Source organism: Tachyglossus aculeatus, chromosome 14 (assembly GCF_015852505.1).
Source record: "Tachyglossus aculeatus isolate mTacAcu1 chromosome 14, mTacAcu1.pri, whole genome shotgun sequence".
NCBI lineage: Eukaryota > Metazoa > Chordata > Mammalia > Monotremata > Tachyglossidae > Tachyglossus > Tachyglossus aculeatus.
Genome location: NC_052079.1, coordinates 54,256,790 through 54,274,421, shown reverse-complemented (window position 1 = coordinate 54,274,421; position 17,632 = coordinate 54,256,790). Strand labels below are relative to the sequence as shown.

Here is a 17,632-nt window from a genome sequence, read left to right as displayed (position 1 = left end):
AGGGCCTTGGGAGGGGCAGAGAACTGCAGCTATACCCTCGGGGGGTCCTGCCCCCCGTCGCCCCCAAACTAGAGTCTCCCTGAGGGGGTGGCAGATCCCCGGGGAGGTGGGCTGCTGGTTGCCCTGTGTCCCCCTGCGGAGGCGGGCAGTGGGTTGCCCGCAGAGCCAGAGACCGAGACGTATCCCTGACCCTGGGGCAGCCAAAGCCCGGGAGAATGATGGAAATTCCCCGATCCACCCGGTCGTAGAGAAGCCGCCGGGTCTGGATGCCTCACTCCTTACTCTCTGGTCGGGTCCCATTTCTGGAAGAAGAGGCAGGGCCGGGACAGCCAGGCCGGAGGAAGCCGGGGAGCCCCTTCGGAGCCCCCTCTGCAGGACTTGGCCCCGGCCCCCAGAATCAATCAATCAATCATATTTATTGAGCGCTTACTGTGTGCAGAGCACTGTACTAAGCGCTTGGGAAGTACAAGTTGGCAACATATATTGCACCTGATGGAGATTCAAGGCTGCCGCGGCCAGGCAACGTGGGCCAGTGGATGCCTGCGTGGACACGCACAGGCGCACGGATGACGCTATGTACCCGTGGCAGTTAGCGCGCGCCGTGAATGAGAAAATCGATGGCTTCCCAGCTGAAAGGGGTAAAAAAACAAGTTAAGAAAGACAGAGGAGGCTGAGGGGGCCTTGACCCCCTGTAGGTCATGGCTCCGGAAAGGACACCGACCAGCTGCTTTCTGAGCTCATCAAGACCAAACCAGAACAAAGGGTCAGGTTGCAGTGGGAGGCATTGCAGCTGGACATCCAGATGGGACAAAGGGTGGGTAATAATAATTATGGTATTTAAGCGCTTACTGCGTGCCAGGCACTGTACTAATCACTGGGGTGGATACTAGCAAATCAGGTTGGACACAGTCCCCGTCCCACGTGGGGCTCACGGTCTCAATCGCGAAGCTCCTGGGGGGTGGGGAGTGTGCATTCATTCATTCATTCATATTTATTGAGCGCTTACTGTGTGCAGGGCACTGTACTAAGCTCTTGGGAAAATCTACTTGCCCCAGTGCTTAGAACAGCATGGCTCAGTGGAAAGAGCCCGGGCTTGGGAGTCGGAGGACCTGGGTTCTAATTCCAGCTTTGCCACGTTGTCAGCTGGGTGGCTTTGGGCAAGTCACTTCATTCATTCATTCATTCAATCGCATTTATTGAGCGCTTACTGTGTGCAGAGCACTGTACTAAGCACTTGGGAATTACAAGTTAGCAACATATAGAGACGGTCCCTACCCAACAGCGGGCTCAGAGTGCAGAAGACTTCACTTGTCTGTGCCTCAGGTACCTCATCTGGAAAATGCGGATTAAGACTGTGAGCCCCGTGTGGGACAACCTCATTACCTTGTATCCCCCCCGGTGCTTAGAACAATGCTTGGCACATAGTAAGCGCTTAACAAATACCATCATTATTAAGAGAAGCAGTGTGGCTCAGTGGAAAGAGCCCGGGCTTGGGAGTCAGAGGTCACGGGTTCCGGCTCCACCACTTGTCATCTGTGTGACTTTGGGCAAGTTGCTCAACTTCTCTGGGCCTCAGTTACCCATCTGTAAAATGGGGATTAAGACTGTGAGCCCCACGTGGGACAACCTGATCATCTTGTATCTACCCCAGTGCTTAGAACAGTGCTTGGCACATAGTAAGCACTTAACAAATACCATCATTATTATTAGCATTATTTTCCAGATGAGGTAACTTAGGCCCAGAGAAGTGACTTGCCCAAGGTCATGCAGCAGACAAGTGGTGGAGCCAGGATTAGAACCCACGACCTTTTGACTCCCAGGCCTGTGGCTAAGTCACTACGCCCTGCTGCTTCTGAGAAGCAAGATAAGTTTTAGGGGGTATGGGGTGGACCACCCGCTTAGAACAGTGCTTTGCACATAGTAAGCGCTTAATAAATGCCATCATTACCACCCCCTGCCATGAGGGGTGGGGTCCAGGAGGCGACCAGCACACGGTTCCCCCGGAGCATCCCAATGCCAATCAAGCAATCAATCGTATTTATTGATCGCTTACTGTTGGAGACAGGGTTCCGGATGACCCATTCAGGACATTGTCCAGAGGCTGCTGCCTAATACCAAAACGGGTAACCTAGGATCCGGAGTGGAGTCTCAGCCTGGAGAGATCATTCAGGGAAGAGCAGACCCTGTCCGTCCTGGGAGGTTTTAATAATAATGGCACTTATTTAGCGCTTACTATGTGCAAAGCACTGGGGAAGGTTACAAGGTGATCAAGTTGTCCCACATGGGGGGTCACAGTCTTAATCCCCATTTTCCAGATGAGGCCCAGAGAAGTGAAGTGACTTGTCCAAAGTCACACAGCTGACAAGTTTTGTCACTCACCCTCTTGGAGGTAGGGGGCTGGCCCAGATGACCTCTCCATCACTAAATCCTATCGGTTCCCCCTTCGTAACATCGCCTAATAATATATGCCCTTTCCTCTCCATCCAACCTGCTCCCATGTTCTCCTAACCCACCTCGATTACTGTATCGGCCTCCTCGTTCACCTCCCAGCCTCCCGTCTCTCTCCTCTCCAGTCCATATTTCACCCTGCTACCCGGATCGCGTTTCTACAGAAACATTAAGGCCGTGTTTCCGCACTTCTCAAGAAACTCTAATGGTTGCCCATCCACCGCTGCATCAAGCAAAAATTCCTCACCATTGACTCTAAGGCAATCACCTTGCCTCCTCCTACCTCACCTCGCTACTCTCCTACTAAAACTCAGCCTACACGCTTCGATCCTCTAATGCTATTCTTCTCAACGCAACTCAGTCACATCTATCTCATCACCAACCCCTTGCCCACTTCCTGCTTCTGGCCTGGAACACTCTCCCCCCTTTAAATCCGACAATTACCCTCCCATCGTTCAAAGCCCGACTGAAAGCACATCTTCTCCAAGAGGCCTTCCCTGAATAAGCCTGCCTTTCCTCTTTTCCCTTCTGCTTAGCCCCGACTTGCTCCCTTTATGCATCCCCCCAGCCCAGCCCCATAGCACTTCCCTACATATATGTAATTTATTTACTTACATTAATGTCCATCTCCCCCTCTAGACATAAACTCGTTGTGGGCTGGGACTGTGTCTACTTATTGTTGCGTTGCACTCTCTCAAGTGCCTAGTTTAGTGCTTTGCACACAGTAAGCACTCAATAAATATGGCTGAATGAATGAAAAGGTCCCTCTCAGCTCAGGGAGGCTGTGACCCTGAAGGTGAAAACTCTGACCCCACTCTACTCCACTGATTAGCTAATGCTTCATCACCTGTTCCCAGCCCCCGGCTCTCTGGCTCCAAAGTCCTGCCCTGGTCTGCCCCAGGCCACAGAGTTGGGGAGAAGGCCGGACACCTACTGGAAACCATCGACCAAGGAGTCCGTCTCCTCTGGAATCGGTCCTCAATTACCCATGCTACTGCTATCAGGATGGAGGTCAGATAATAAATACAACGGAGGCCCACGCGGGGTGATGGGTTGGGTGCCTGCTGGTCTGCGGAAATCAGCAGCACCAGAAGAGCAGAAGCGGGGTCACTGGAGCCTGGAGAAAACTACTATTCTGGGCTGTCGGGGGGTAGGGGGGAAGGGGGTGTCAGATTGGGAGAAAGTTGGAGGAAAGACAGGACAATAACAGGCTGAAATCTCGGAAATGGCCTGTGTGAAAGTCCACAGTGTGGATAGATAACCCACCCTGCAGATAGAGAATGGAGTGACAGTCTCCCGAGATGGAAAAAAAGGCTCAGAGGTCACCGGGAGAGTCCTCCCTGGCAAGGCCTGAGAGTTAGACCTGGGTTCTAATCCTGGCTCTGCTATTTCTCTGGCCCTCAGTTTCCTCACTGGCCAAATGGGGGTTCAATATCTGTTTCTTCCTCACCTTTAGAGTGCGAACCCCATGTGGAGCAGAGACTGGGTCCAATATGATTGCATTGTATCTTCCCCAGTGCTCACCACAGTACTTGGTGAATAGTAAGCACTGAGCAGCTTTCACAGTTAGGATGATGATGATGAAGTGGGGACCCGAGGAACGGCGAGGGGAAGGAAGGAACCGGCTGTCTGTCAGGGAAAGTTCTGGTCGAAGGTTTGGAGAGTGGGATGATTGCCCCGTCTTGCCCTCAATGAGCCCCCAGCTCCCCAGCTCCCTACCCTGGGTGGGGGTCCGCGACACGAGGGAACCGGGCAGGACAGACCTTGAGACCCTTGAGCATCTGGTAGACCAGGAACTGGATCCGATCCTCAGAGAGCTTCTCGTGCTTCATGACCTTGCCCAAGTCGGTACCCATGAAGGGCATCACCAGGTAGCTGGGGGGAGAAGGGGAAGGGCCCCGGCAAACCATCAGTGAGAGCCCAGAGCCAGGGACCGAGGCAGCCCCCTTCCTGCCCTCCAAAACCACCCATGGCTAGTAGGCAGGGAAACAGTGAGCTCCCAGCCTTTTCCTCTCCAAGCCACAACCCCCCCAGTGCCATTCCCCGCCCACCCAGATCCATGGGTGCAATGCACCAATAGCCAGCATCCCCACCGGGGCCTCCCTCGGTGCTCCTCACCATCCCAGGCTCTGGGATCCCGGCCCTGAGACCCCTCGGGTCATGGGCACAGAGCTGAGGTGTGAGTGCAGGGGGAGGGGGCACAATGTGGCCGACTCCCGTCCCTCACCCAGCTAATTCTGGGCCACCCCATCCCTCTGGTCCTCCCCGCCCAGTGCCCAGTGCCCAGTGGGTGGTGGGAGGATGGAGGTGGGAGGTATAGAGAGCTCAGGTTTTGGGGGGGATGGGGTGGGAGGCAGCCCCTAATCGCAGGTGGGCATTCATTCATTCAATCGTATTTGTTGAGCACTTACTGTGTGCAGAGCACTGTACTAAGTGCTTGGGAAGTACAAGTTGGCAACCTCTAGAGACGGTCCCTACCCAACAGCGGGCTCACAGTCTAAAAGGGGGAGACAGACAAGACAGAACATATTAACAAAATAAAATAAACAGAATAAATATGTACAAATAAAATAGAGTAATAAATACATACAAACATATGTACATATATACAGGTGCTGTCAGGAGGGGAAGGAGGTAAGGCTGGGGGGGATGGGGAGGGGGAGGAGGGGGCTCAGTCTGGGAAGGCCTCCTGGAAGAGGTGAGCTCTCAGTAGGGCATTGAAGGGAGAGTCCTCTCCTCTCCCTGAACCCAAGCATCAGCTCTCCCAGCCGGGATCCCAGGGAAAGGTGGTCCTTGGTGACCTCTGCCCTCCCCCCCCCCCCCGACATTTTGGCCTAGTGGATTGAGCCCGGGCCTGAGAGTCAGAAGGACCTGGGTTCTAATCCCGGCTCTGCCACTCGTCTCCTGGGTGACCCTGGACAAGTCACTTAACTTTTCTGGGCCTCATCTGTAAAGTGACGATTAAGACTGTGCGCCCCATGTGAGACAGGGAATATGTCCAAACTGATTTGCTTGTATCCACCCCAGCACTTAGTACAGTGCCTGGCACATACTGTTTAACAAATACCATAATTATTATTACTAGTAGTAGTAAGAGCTGAACAAATGCCACAATTATTATTAAATCCCAGACTCCCCTGGCTGGGGCGGGAACTGAGACACTGTACCGGCTGGCCCATTGGAGTGAGAAGGCTTGGAATAGCCACAGTCGGATGCCTCCCGGGTACCCCGGGCTCTGCGCTGGAAGGGCACAGTGGCATTGGGGGGGTAGGGTTGGGGGGCGACAAGGGACACAGACGCGGGATTTCCCCTGCAGGACCGACCGGGAGATCAGGCCGAGTGGATTCAACTTTCCCCTGGGGTCCTTCCCGGCTCCGGGTGCCCCCTTCCAAGGTGAAAGGGGGGCTCGGGTTACGGGCCCTGGGCGGGGAAGGGGGAGGGAATGGCCACTGTTGGGACACTGAATCCCCAGGGCAGGGGGACGCCCAGAGCGCACGGGCTTGCCGGAACACTGTGGTGAAATATGAATCCTCTAGATGCCCAACCTCTTCCCTGGACGGCCGCCCGACCCTCAGTGTGACCTTCCCTGGGGAGGCCGCCTCCCACGGGGCCCCATAACATCTAACTGGGTCTCCCTGGGTCTCCCCCGCCACCCGGGTCACCGTTGGGGGCTTGCCTGCCTCCTGCATCCCGGAGAAGTTAAGTGACTTGCCCAACGTCACACGCTTAGTACAGTGCTCTGCACACAGTAAGCACTCAATAAATACGATTGATGATGATGATGATCTGACGAGTGAAGGAGCCGGGATTAGAACCCACGACCCCTGACTCCCAAGCCCGGGCTCTTTCCACTAAGCCACGCTACTTCCCCTATGGTCTTATGGTTTTTATGGTCTTTTGTGTGTGCTTTGTGTGTGTGTGTGTGTGTGTGTGTGTGTGTGTGTGTGTGTGTGCACATGTCCCCTATGTTAGTACGTGTGTGTGCATGTCTTTACACATAGACCCAAGTCTACTCCTGGAGCAGAGGCCCCCCACCCCGCCACCCCTACAGGGCTGGCTTATCCACAGGAAGACTTGTTGGGAGAAGTTGGATTGATGGGAAGGGACTGACCCCTCTGCCTGGTCGGACAAGACGGGGAGAGGTGCAGTCCTCTCCTAGGGCTGGAGGCAGGGGGCTGGACTGGTTGGACTTTCCTGAATTCTCCAACCAGAGGAGACTCCCCTCCCATTGCCAGGCGGCTGTGATCACGGGGTCTGTCCCCGAGGAAACGCTGGTGGTCACTTACAAGTCGTTGAAGCCGTCCAGGGTGTCATCGGGGGTGAACACGTCCAGCAGACCGATGACCTGGACGGAGCGGAGGGTCGGGAGATGGGTGAGGCGGGAGCATCCTCTACCCCTTGCGTGCCCCATCGCCCACCTATGGGCCCTCCGGCCCCCCTCGCAACCACACAGCTTCCTCCCGGGCCCCAGGACCTCCGGAAACCTCTGCCTGCCAAGGTCCGCTGGGCTCTGACTGGACATGACAGGTCCCCTCTTCTCCCACCCACTCTCTCAGAGAAGCAGCATAGCACGGGCCTGAAGCCACAAGGATCTGGGTTCTAATCCTGGCTCCGCCACGTGTCACACAGCAGCCCCGCCACTGTCTGCTGTGTGACCCTAGGCAAGTCGCTTCACTTCTCTGTGCCTCAGTTACTTCTGCTGTAAAATGGAGATTAAGAGGGTGAGCCCCTGAGGGACAGGGACCGTGTCAAATCTGATTAGCTTGTATTTACCCCAGGGCTTAGAACAGTGCTTGGCACATAATAAGCACTTCACCAGTACCATAATTATTTTTATTATTATTAGGGACCCAGTCTGCATTCCCCTCCAGCACTGCCCTGGTTCCAAGTTCTCCCAGAGAACCCCATCACCCAGGGACAGGGAAGGGAGACAGAGAAGACTACAGTTCCTTTTAGTCCTCTGCCTTGCTTTCATTAATTAGGTCCGCTGTCTGATTTCTTTGACCGCCTCATTCCCCAACCTCTTCCACCTCCAGTTGCGTCTTTAGGATCGGGTGATGTGTGGTCAAAGCGGAGAAGAGCCAGGGACCGGGGGATGTGCCGTGCTGTGTTATCTTGGGCAAGTCACTTAATCTCTCTGAGCAAAGGGGATGGATTCTGCCCCCACCCCTAAACGCTGTGATTGTTTGGGTCATTATCCTTATTACTGTTAATGGCTGCTCAGCTGTAAAAATGAGGCTAAAATACCTTTTCTCTCTTCTATTTAGCCTGTGAATTCTCTGTGAGACAGGGGACTGTGTCCAACCTAATTATCTTAAACCTACGCTAGTGCTTACTACAGTTCTTGGCACATAGTAAGCACTTTAACTCAATTAGTATTATTATTATTATTGCTATTATTACTTCAGGGATCTTAACAACAGTTCCCACCTTCGGTACAAACCCTTCTTGATTACCTAACTTCCCCTCCCACCCCTCTTCTCCCCCCCACACTGTTCTCTTCCCCACTCTCCTTCCTCTTCCCCCTCCCCACCATCAGACCCCCACCCTAAGTTCTCTTCCCGAGACTCAGACTCTAGGGAAGAGGCTCAGGTGCCATCCCCACCCTGGCGAGTTTTTCTGCACTGCCACCGGTGAGACCAAAGGGGCCAACGTTTCTTTGGCTTCCCTGGAAGTAGCCTGGATTCATCTCCCCACGCTCAGGTGTGACAGAAAGCATCTCATCTCGCTCACATGAGCCCTGGGAACGGGCAGGCTGGTAAACCTCAGTCCTTATTTACAAGGCCGTATTAACCAGGCCAACTTGGCCACCAGACCTCTGCCGGGGGTGCGGCCCTGCAAGGATGTCAGGGGGGAGCCTGTCTGGCAGTTTCCCCCTTTTCTGGGGGAAACATCAAGGCCCCCCAGCCCCCCTGGATCACTTAGTCTTTTCCTACCAGTCCAGAGGATGAGTCCATCAGAGATAATAATAATGATGGCATTTATTAAGCGCTTTCTATGTGCAAATCACTGTTCTAAGCGCTGGGGAGGTTACAAGGTGATCAGGTTATCCCACGGGGGGCTCACAGTCTTCATCCCCATTTTACAGATGAGGGAACTGAGGCATAGAGAAGTGAAGTGACTTGCCCAAAGTCACATAGCTGACAATTGGCAGAGCTGGGATTTGAACCCATGACCTCTGTATCCAAAGCCCATGCTCTTTCCACTGAGCCACGCCGCTTCTCCCGCTGCTGCTCCGATACAGAGCGGAGGGCCCGTGGGGATCGGAGGAGATGGGACGCAGTGCCCACTGGTCCCCAACTCCACGGGGATCCTTCCCGCCTCACCCCTGGGGCTGCCACCGCAAACCCCTTCACCCCGACTCCCCATTCATTCATTCATTCAATTGTATTTATTGAGCGCTTACTGTGTGCAGAGCACTGTACTAAGTGCTTGGGAAGTACAAGTTGGCAACATATAGAGCGGTCCCTACCCAACAGTGGGCTCACAGTCTAGAAGGGGGAGACAGACGACAAAACAAAACATATTAACAAGATAAAATAAATAGAATAAATATGTACAAATAAAATAGAGTAATAAATCCATACAAACATATATACATATATACAGGTGCTGTGGGGAAGGGAAGGAGGTAAGGCGGGGGGGGGGATGGGGAGAGGACGGATGGGGCTCAGTCTGGGAAGGCCTCCTGGAGGAGGTGAGCTCTCAGTAGGGCTTTGAAGGGAACAACTGCGGTTTATTTATTTAGTCACATCGCCTGTCACCCCGTGTCCATATATTGTCCACTGCCCAAAGTACAGTGCTTTGCACACAACAAGCACTCAGTGAACACGACTGAATTGAATTACATTATTCCCAGCTAGAAGGGTTCCCTGGCCCTGCCCCAGGGTGGGTCGGGGGGAATGTATTTGGGAAAGTCACCCGAGCCGGACCATGCCCTCGTCCTCAGCCGCCCCCGTCCTCAGTCTTCCTGGCGCTGTCATGAGCACAGAACAGGCTCTCTCCGGCCCGGGCCTGGACCGGACGTACCATTGCTCTGTTGGAACTTCCCTGGCCGGGATTCCCCACCCCCAGCCGCCTCCGGACCCCGCTGCCCCCCGCCACCGTATCTTCTAATCCTTTCCCTCCAAGCTGATGATGACTCAGGCCCTCCCCCGGCCATCAGCCTGGGCTGACCTACCCTCCGCATCCGAGCCCCCTAAGCAGCCTCCAGCCTGGCCTTCAGAGAGTGGCACCCTGGACACCCTGTTCTGGGGGCTATTTTTGGGTTGTGATCCAGCCTGGGGGGTGGTGGTGGTAGCGAGGGAGGGGGCCGGACTCCTCTGGGCTCAGACCAGCCGCTCGGACGCCACCAAGGACTACCTGAATAGGGAAGGGGGGTTGTGTATGTTCAGAGTGGGCAGGAAGTGAAGAAGTGGGAGAGGGGTCAGAGCTGAGTTAGCTCTAGTGAGGAGTTAGAGAAGCAGCGTGGCTCAGTGAAAAGAGCACGGGCTTTGGAGTCAGAGGTCATGGGTTCGAATTCCAGCTCCGCCACATGTCTGTTGTGTGACCTTGGGCAAGTCACTTAACTTCTCTGAGCCTCAGTTACCTCATCTGTAAAATGGGGATTAAGACTGTGAGCCCCACGTGGGGCAATTTAATCACCTTGTATCCCCCCCAGCGCTTAGAACAGTGCTTGGCACATAGAAAGCGCTTAACAAATGCCATCATCATCATCAGCTCAGGGTGGGGAGGGGAGTCGGCCCCTTCAAGGAGCCAGCTGAGCTCCCTTTCCACTTCCCCCAAGGATGAAGGAAAGATCCACCAGACTGAAATGGAAGCCATAGGGATTGGGGTTAGACCTGGGGAAGATTTTTTCTTCCTCTCATTCAATCGCAATCATTAAGCGCTTACTTTGTGCAGAGCACTGTGCTAAGCTTTCCTGAGCAGCAGAGCACAAAGATGACGAGTAACCAGCCCAAGATCACACAGTTGGTCAAGATCCATGCTCAGATTCACACCCCATAAGTGTCTGGCCTTTGATCCGGGTCTTCCAGCCCCTAAAGGGTCCCTGCTCAGAGAACCATTTCCAGCCGTTCTCTTATCTCTGGACAGAGCCAGAGGAAATAGGTTTCCCTCAATTGTGAGGGAGTCAGGTTATGGCTCAGTGGAAAGAGCACAGGCTGGGGAGCCAGAGGTCGTGGGTTCTAATCCCGGCTCCGCCACTTGTCAGATGTGTGACTTTGGGCAAGTCACTTCACTTCTCTGGGCCTCAGTTACCTCATCTGGAAAATGGGGATGAAGACTCTGAGCCCCATGGGGGTCAATCTGATTACCTTTTATCTCCCCCTGTGCGTAGGACAGTGCTTGGCACATAGTAAGCGCTTAACAAATACCATCATCACTATTATCATTATTATTATTGTTATTATTAAAGACCCTTATGGAAGAGGGAAGGGAAACAGGGGACTCGGCTTGGAGAAGAGAGGCAACTAATAGGAGGGGTCTTCCCATTTTAGCAAATTTCCACCATTTTTCTGAAAGTCCCGTGTGAACTCTGTTCTGTGCCATCTGCAGTCTCCTAGTGGTAGAGAGCAACTGAAATGACACTTATAAAACGTCAGAGATCTCGAAAAGAGCCTAATGACCCCCTTTCCATCCTGGAGATGAAACTGAAATCTAAAGAAAAGAGACTGTCCTCATTGTGCCTCAGCCACCCTGACTCCCTAGGGGGGCAGCCTTATGACTCCATCACCCTTTCGATCATTTAATCGTATTTATTGAGTGCTTATTGTGTGCAAAGCACTTGGGAAAGTACAATATAACAATAGACACATTCCCTGCCCACAAGGAGCTCACAGTCTAGCACACAGTAAGTGCTCCATCAATACGACTGACTGAATGAATAGATCATCATCAATCATATTTATTGAGCACTTACTGTGTGTAGAGCACTGTACTAAGCGCTTAACAATAAATTAATAATTTATTAATTATTAATAAATGTAATGGGCTCACCCTTTGGGGCCTCTAGCCAAGGAAAGTCCCGGTATCCTGGAGTTCTCCCAAATCCCCATCCCCCCACAACCCCTAAATCCCACTTGATGATGATGTTGGCATTTCTTCTCCCTGAGCTGGGCTAGAGGGGGAAAGGAAATGTCATACACACAACCGTCGAGGGCCAGATGGGCTTAAACCGCAGCAGGAAACTCTGTGGTTGGATATAAAAATGGACTTCCTGACTTTCAGAGGAATAAATACTGAAATGAACTCCATCTCTTCTAGACTGTGAGTTCACTGTGGGCAGGGAAGGTGTCTGTCTATTGTCGTACTCTACTCTCCCAAGCACTTAGTATAATGCTTTGCATGCAGTAAACGCTCAGTAAATACAACTGAATGAACAAACAACTGGAGGGTGAACATCAGCCCCCGAGTGGTGCTGCCCTGGGTCAGCCTCTAAACTGTAAGCTCATTACGGGAAGGGAACGTGTCAGCTAATTCTGTAGTATTGCACTCTCCCAAGTGCTCAGCACAGTGCTCTGCACATAGTAAATGCTCAATAAATACCAGCATGGCCTAGTGGAGAGAGAATCAGAAAAATCTGGGTTATAAATCCTGGCTCTGCCATTTGTCTGCTGTGCGACCTTGGGCAAGTCGCTTTGCTTCTCTGTGCCTCAGTTGCCTCATCTGTAAAATGGGGATTGAGGCTGTGAGCCCCCCGTAGGACATGGACTGTGTCCAACCTGATTACCTTGTATCTTCCCCGGCGCTTAGAACAGTGCCTGGCACATAGTAAGCGCTTAACAAACACCATAAAAGATTGATTATTTGGTCCATCCAGCAGAGAACTCTTTCTTGGACAGTGGCAGCAGATCGTTCGGAGGAGCCATGTGCCTGCTGCCCTCCTGGACACCAACCCTCATGGTCCTCATTCCCTCTCCATCCTTGATTCTCCCCCAGTGACCCAGCGTGGACCATCCGACACCCTTGACTCTCCCCTCTCCATCCCAGTGTCCCAGCCTGGACCCCTCATCCGTGGATCCAACCAAACCCCCCTTGGAGCTGCACCACGCCCCGAGGGAACAGATTCCAGGCACTGGGGGAAGAAGCGTCTCCTTGTACTGGGTTTGAACCTGCCCTCGCTCTCCTGGGGTGGGATTTGGGGAACAACAATTCCATTTTTGTCTTGGCCTCACAATTCAGGAAAGAGACCTCACATTCTAGAGTTCCTTGACAAAACGAGTTCACCGTAAGGCATCCGGCAAAGCCCAGATAAATGTTGGGCCCCCGGAGGGTCTCCCGCCCCGGACATTGTGCCAGCTGGAGGTGCCACATCTCAGGATGGAGCAGGGATGAGCTGGGGCAGGGCAGGGTACCCAGGAGGGCCAGGGGGATGGCACAGCATCAACACAGGTGATGCTGAAAGGGTCAGGGCTCCTCCAGCTGGGGGTGAGAGCTTGGGATCTGTTCCCACAGAAAGCCGTGCAGTTCCTGGGGGAGTTTGGGTGAGTGGCCCAGGCTAGGTCATTGGGGGGCGGTCGGAGGTGGAGAGAGGAGGGTCAGGGGTGTTGGGTGGTCTGTGGGGGGTCTTTAGGGGCGAGTCAGGGATGCTGCATAATGATGGCATTTATTAAGCGCTTACTATGTACAAAGCACTGTTCTAAGCGCTGGGGAGGTTACAAGGTGATCAGGTTGTCCCATGGGGGCTCACAGTTTTAATCCCCATTTTACAGATGAGGTAACTGAGGCACAGAGAAGTGAAGTGACTTGCCCAAAAGTCACACAGCTGACACTTGGTGAAGCCGGGCCTTGAACCCATGACCTCCGACTCCAAAGCCCGGGCTCTTTCCACTGAGCCATGCTGCTTCTCTAATCAATCAATCGTATTTATTGAGCGCTTACTATGTGCAGAGCACTGTACTAAGCACTTGGGAAGTACAAATTGGCAACATATAGAGACAGTCCCTACCCAACAGTGGGCTCACAGTCTAAAAGTCTAATGGTCCATGATGGGTCACTGGAAGGAGAGCCAGGGATGGAGAGGAGTCAGGGGTGGGTCACTGGAGGTTGAAGGGGTCAACGGTGTGGATTTGCCAGGTGGATTGAGACTCGGCCCTGGGATTGTGCTCTCATCCCAAACCCTGGATTGGGGTGTTGACCCCAGGGTGTCTGTGGAGACCTGCCCCTGCTGGGTGGGAGCCCCAAGCCAATAAGGGTCCCAGCGCTGAGGGAGGGGGCTGGCGGGGGTCTCTGGGACACTGGCCTCAGGCCCGGGGTCTGCATGAGGGAGGGCAGGCTGCTGAGGCAGAGATGGAGGCAGGGGGCAAAATAGGGGACTCCTGCTAATAATAATAATAATAATATAATAATAATAATAATAATAATAATAATAATAATGGCATTTATTAAGCGCTTACTATGTGCAAAGCACTGCTCTAAGTGCTGGGGAGGTTACAAGGTGATCAGGTTGTCCCATGGGGGCCTCACAGTCTTCATCCCCATTTTACAGATGAGGGAATTGAGGCCCGGAGAAGTGAAGTGACTTGCCCAAAGTCACACAGCTGACAATTGGCAGAGCCGGAAATTGAACCCATGACCTCTGACTCCAAAGCCCGGGCTCTTTCCACTGAGCCACACTGAATAATGATAGTGGCATTTGTTAATCACTTACTATGAGCCAGGCACTGTTCAAAGCACCGGGGTAGATAATCATAATAATAATGAAGGCATTTATTAAGCACTTACTATGTGCAAAGCACTGTTCTAAGCGCTGGGGAGGTTACAACGTGATCAGGTTGTCCCACGGGGGGCTCACAGTCTTCATCCCCATTTTCCAGATGAGGGAACTGAGGCTCAGAGAAGTGAAGTGAGATGCCCAAAGTCACACAGTTGACAATTGGCAGAGCGGGGATTTGAACCCATGACCTCTGACTCCAAAAGCCGGGCTCTTTCCACTTAGCCACGCTGCTTCTCTAGATCCAAGCTAATAGGGCTGGACACGGTTCCTGTCCCACCTAGGATTCATAGTCCCCATTTTTACAGATGAGGCCCAGAGAATAATAATAATAATGGTATTTGTTAAGCACTTATTTTGCCCCAGGCACTGCACTAAGTACTGGGGTAGATAATAATAATAATAATAATGATGGCGTTTGTTAAGCGCTTACTATGTGCAAAGCACTGTTCTAAGCACTGGGGGGATACAAGGTTTAATATATTCTCAAGAGTGATACAAAACGTCTTCATTCATTCATTCAATTGTATTTCTAATAATAATAATCCAAGCTAATCAGGCCGGACACAGTCCCTGTTCCACATAGGACTCACGGTCTTAATCCCCGTTTTTACAGATGAAGCCCGAGAATAATAATAATAACAATAATAATAATAATAATAATAACGGTATTTGTTAATAATAATGGTATTTGTTCAGCGCTTACTATGTGCCAGGCACTGTACTAAGCACTTGGGTGGGTACAAGCTAATCGGGCTGGACACAGTCCCTGTTCCACGTGGGGCTCACAGTCTCCATCCCCATTTTCCAGATGAGGGAACCGAGGCCCAGAGAAGTGAAGTGAGTTGCCCAAGGTCACACACACAGCAGACAATCAATCAATCAATCAATCAATCGTATTTATTGAGCGCTTACTGTGTGCAGAGCACTGTACTAAGTGCTTGGAAAGTACAAGTTGGCAACATATAGAGACGGTCCCTACCCAACAGTGGGCTCACAGTCTAAAAGGGGGAGACAGAGAACAAAACCAAACATACTAACAAAATAAAATAAATAGAATAGATATGTACAAGTAAAATAAATAAATAGAGTAATAAATATGTACAAACATATATACATATATACAGGTGCTGTGGGGAAGGGAAGGAGGTAAGATGGGGGGGATGGAGAGGGGGACGAGGGGGAGAAGAAGGAAGGGGCTCAGTCAGACAAGTGCTGAAGCAGCGTGGCTCAGTAGAAAGAGCCCGGGTTTGGGAGTCAGAGGTCGTGGGTTCTAATCCCAGCTCTGCCACTTGTCAGCTGTGAGACTTTGGGCAAGTCACTTCACTTTTCTGGGCCTCAGCTACCTCATCTGTAAAATGGGGGTGAAGACTGCGAGCCTCACAACGTGGGACAACGTGATCACCTTGTATCTACCCCAGCGCTTAGAACGGAGCTTGGCATATAGTAAGCATTTAACAGATACCGTCATTATTATTATTACAAGCAAATCAGGCTGGACACAGTCCCTGTCCCACGTGGGACTCACAGTCTCAATCCCCATGTGACAGATGAGGGAACTGAGGCCGAGAGAAGGGAAGTGAATTGCCCAAGGTCACACAGCAGACAAGCGTGAGCCCGTTATGGGGTAGGGACCGTGTCTATCTGTTGCCGATTTGTACTTCCCAAGCGCTTAGTCCAGTGCTCTGCACTGGAAGTGAAGCAGCGTGGCTCAGTGGAAAGAGCCCTGGCTTGGAAGCCAGAGGTCATGGGTTCTAATCCCGATTCTGCCACTTGTCAGCTGTGTGACTTTGGGCAAGTCACTTCACTTCTCTGTGCCTCAGTTGCATCTGTAAAAAATGGGGATGAAGACTGTGAGCCCCACGTGGGACAACCTGATCACGTTGTATCCCCCCAGCGCTTAGAACAGTGCTTCGCACATAGTAAGCGCTTAACAAATGCCATCAATCATCATCACCACCCAGTAAGCGCTCAATCAATACGATTTCAGAGAAGCAGTGTGGCTCAGTGGAAAGAGACCGGGCTTGGGAGCCAGAGGTCATGGGTTCTAATGCCGGCTCCCCCACATGTCTGCTGTGTGACCTTGGGCAAGTCACTTAACACCTCTGAGCCTCAGTTCCCTCATCTGTAAAATGGGGATGAAGACTGTGAGCCCCCCGTGGGGCGACATGATCACCTTGTATCCCCCCCAGAGCTTAGAACAGTGCTTTGCACATAGTAAGTGCTTAACAAATGCCATTATTATTATTATTATTATGTCTGCTGTGTGACCTTGGGTAAGTCACTTATCATCTCTGAGCCTCAGTTCCCTCATCTGTAAAATGGGGATGAAGACTGTGAGCCCCCCGTGGGGCAACACGATCATCTTGTATCCCCCCAGTGCTTGGCACATAGTAAGTGCTTAACAAATGCCATCATCATTATTATTATTATTATTGAATTGAATGAGTGAAAGTGGCAGGACTGTATATATTATACATGTATGTACATATTTATTTATTTTATTTGTACATATTTATTCTATTTATTTTATTTTGTTAATATGTTTTAATTTGTTCTGTCTCCCCCTTCTAGACTGTGAGTCAATTGATTTGACAGAGAAGCTGCGTAGCTCAGTGGAAAGAGCACAGGCTTTGGAGTCAGAGGTCATGAGTTCGAATTCCGACTCCGCCACATGTCTTGGTCAAGTCACTTAACTTCTCTGAGCCTCAGTTACCTCATTTTCCCCCTTCTAGACTGTGAGCCCGCTGTTGGGTACGGACCGTCTCTAGATGTTGCCGACTTGGACTTCCCAAGCGCTTAGTCCAGTGCTATGCACACAGTGAGTGCTCAATAAATACGATTGATTGATTGATTGTGAGCCTGCTGTTGGGTAGGGACCGTCTCTAGATGTTGCCGACTTGGACTTCCCAAGCGCTTAGTCCAGTGCTCTGCACACAGTAAGCGCTCAATAAATACGATTGAAGAAATGAATGAAGGATCGGGATTAGCGAAGCAGCGTGGCTCAGTGGAAAGAGCCCGGGCTCTGGAGTCGGAGGTCATGGGTTTAAATCCCGGCTCCACCAATTATCAATCAATCGTATTTATTGAGCGCTTACTGTGTGCAGGGCACTGTACTAAGCGCTTGGGAAGTACAAGCTGGCAACATATAGAGACGGTCCCTACCCAACAGGGGGCTCACAGTCTGAACGGGGGAGACAGAGAACAAAACCAAACATACTAACAAAATAAAATAAATAGAATAGATATGTACAAGTAAAATAAATAAATAGAGTAATAAATATGTACAAACATATATACATATATACAGGAGCTGTGGGGAAGGGAAGGAGGTAAGATGGGGGGATGGAGAGGGGGACTAGGGGGAGGGGGGTGATTTGTTCTGTCTCCCCCTTCTAGACTGTGAGTCAACTGATTTGACAGAGAAGCAGCGTAGCTCAGTGGAAAGAGCCCGGGCTTTGGAGTCAGAGG

General features: G+C 51.8%; 1 protein-coding gene across 1 annotated transcript in view; it reads right to left on the bottom strand.

Moving 5' to 3' along the window:
• The window catches only part of MAPK12 (mitogen-activated protein kinase 12), a 29,105-nt gene that overhangs the window by 10,600 nt on the left and 873 nt on the right, over positions 1 to 17,632 (bottom strand). Inside the window, exons 3-4 of the mRNA XM_038756792.1 lie at positions 6,735 to 6,793; positions 4,212 to 4,323 (exon numbers count right to left, since the gene is read on the bottom strand). Coding sequence (XP_038612720.1) covers positions 4,212 to 4,323; positions 6,735 to 6,793 — 171 coding nt within the window. The remainder of the gene's footprint in view (positions 1 to 4,211; positions 4,324 to 6,734; positions 6,794 to 17,632) is intronic.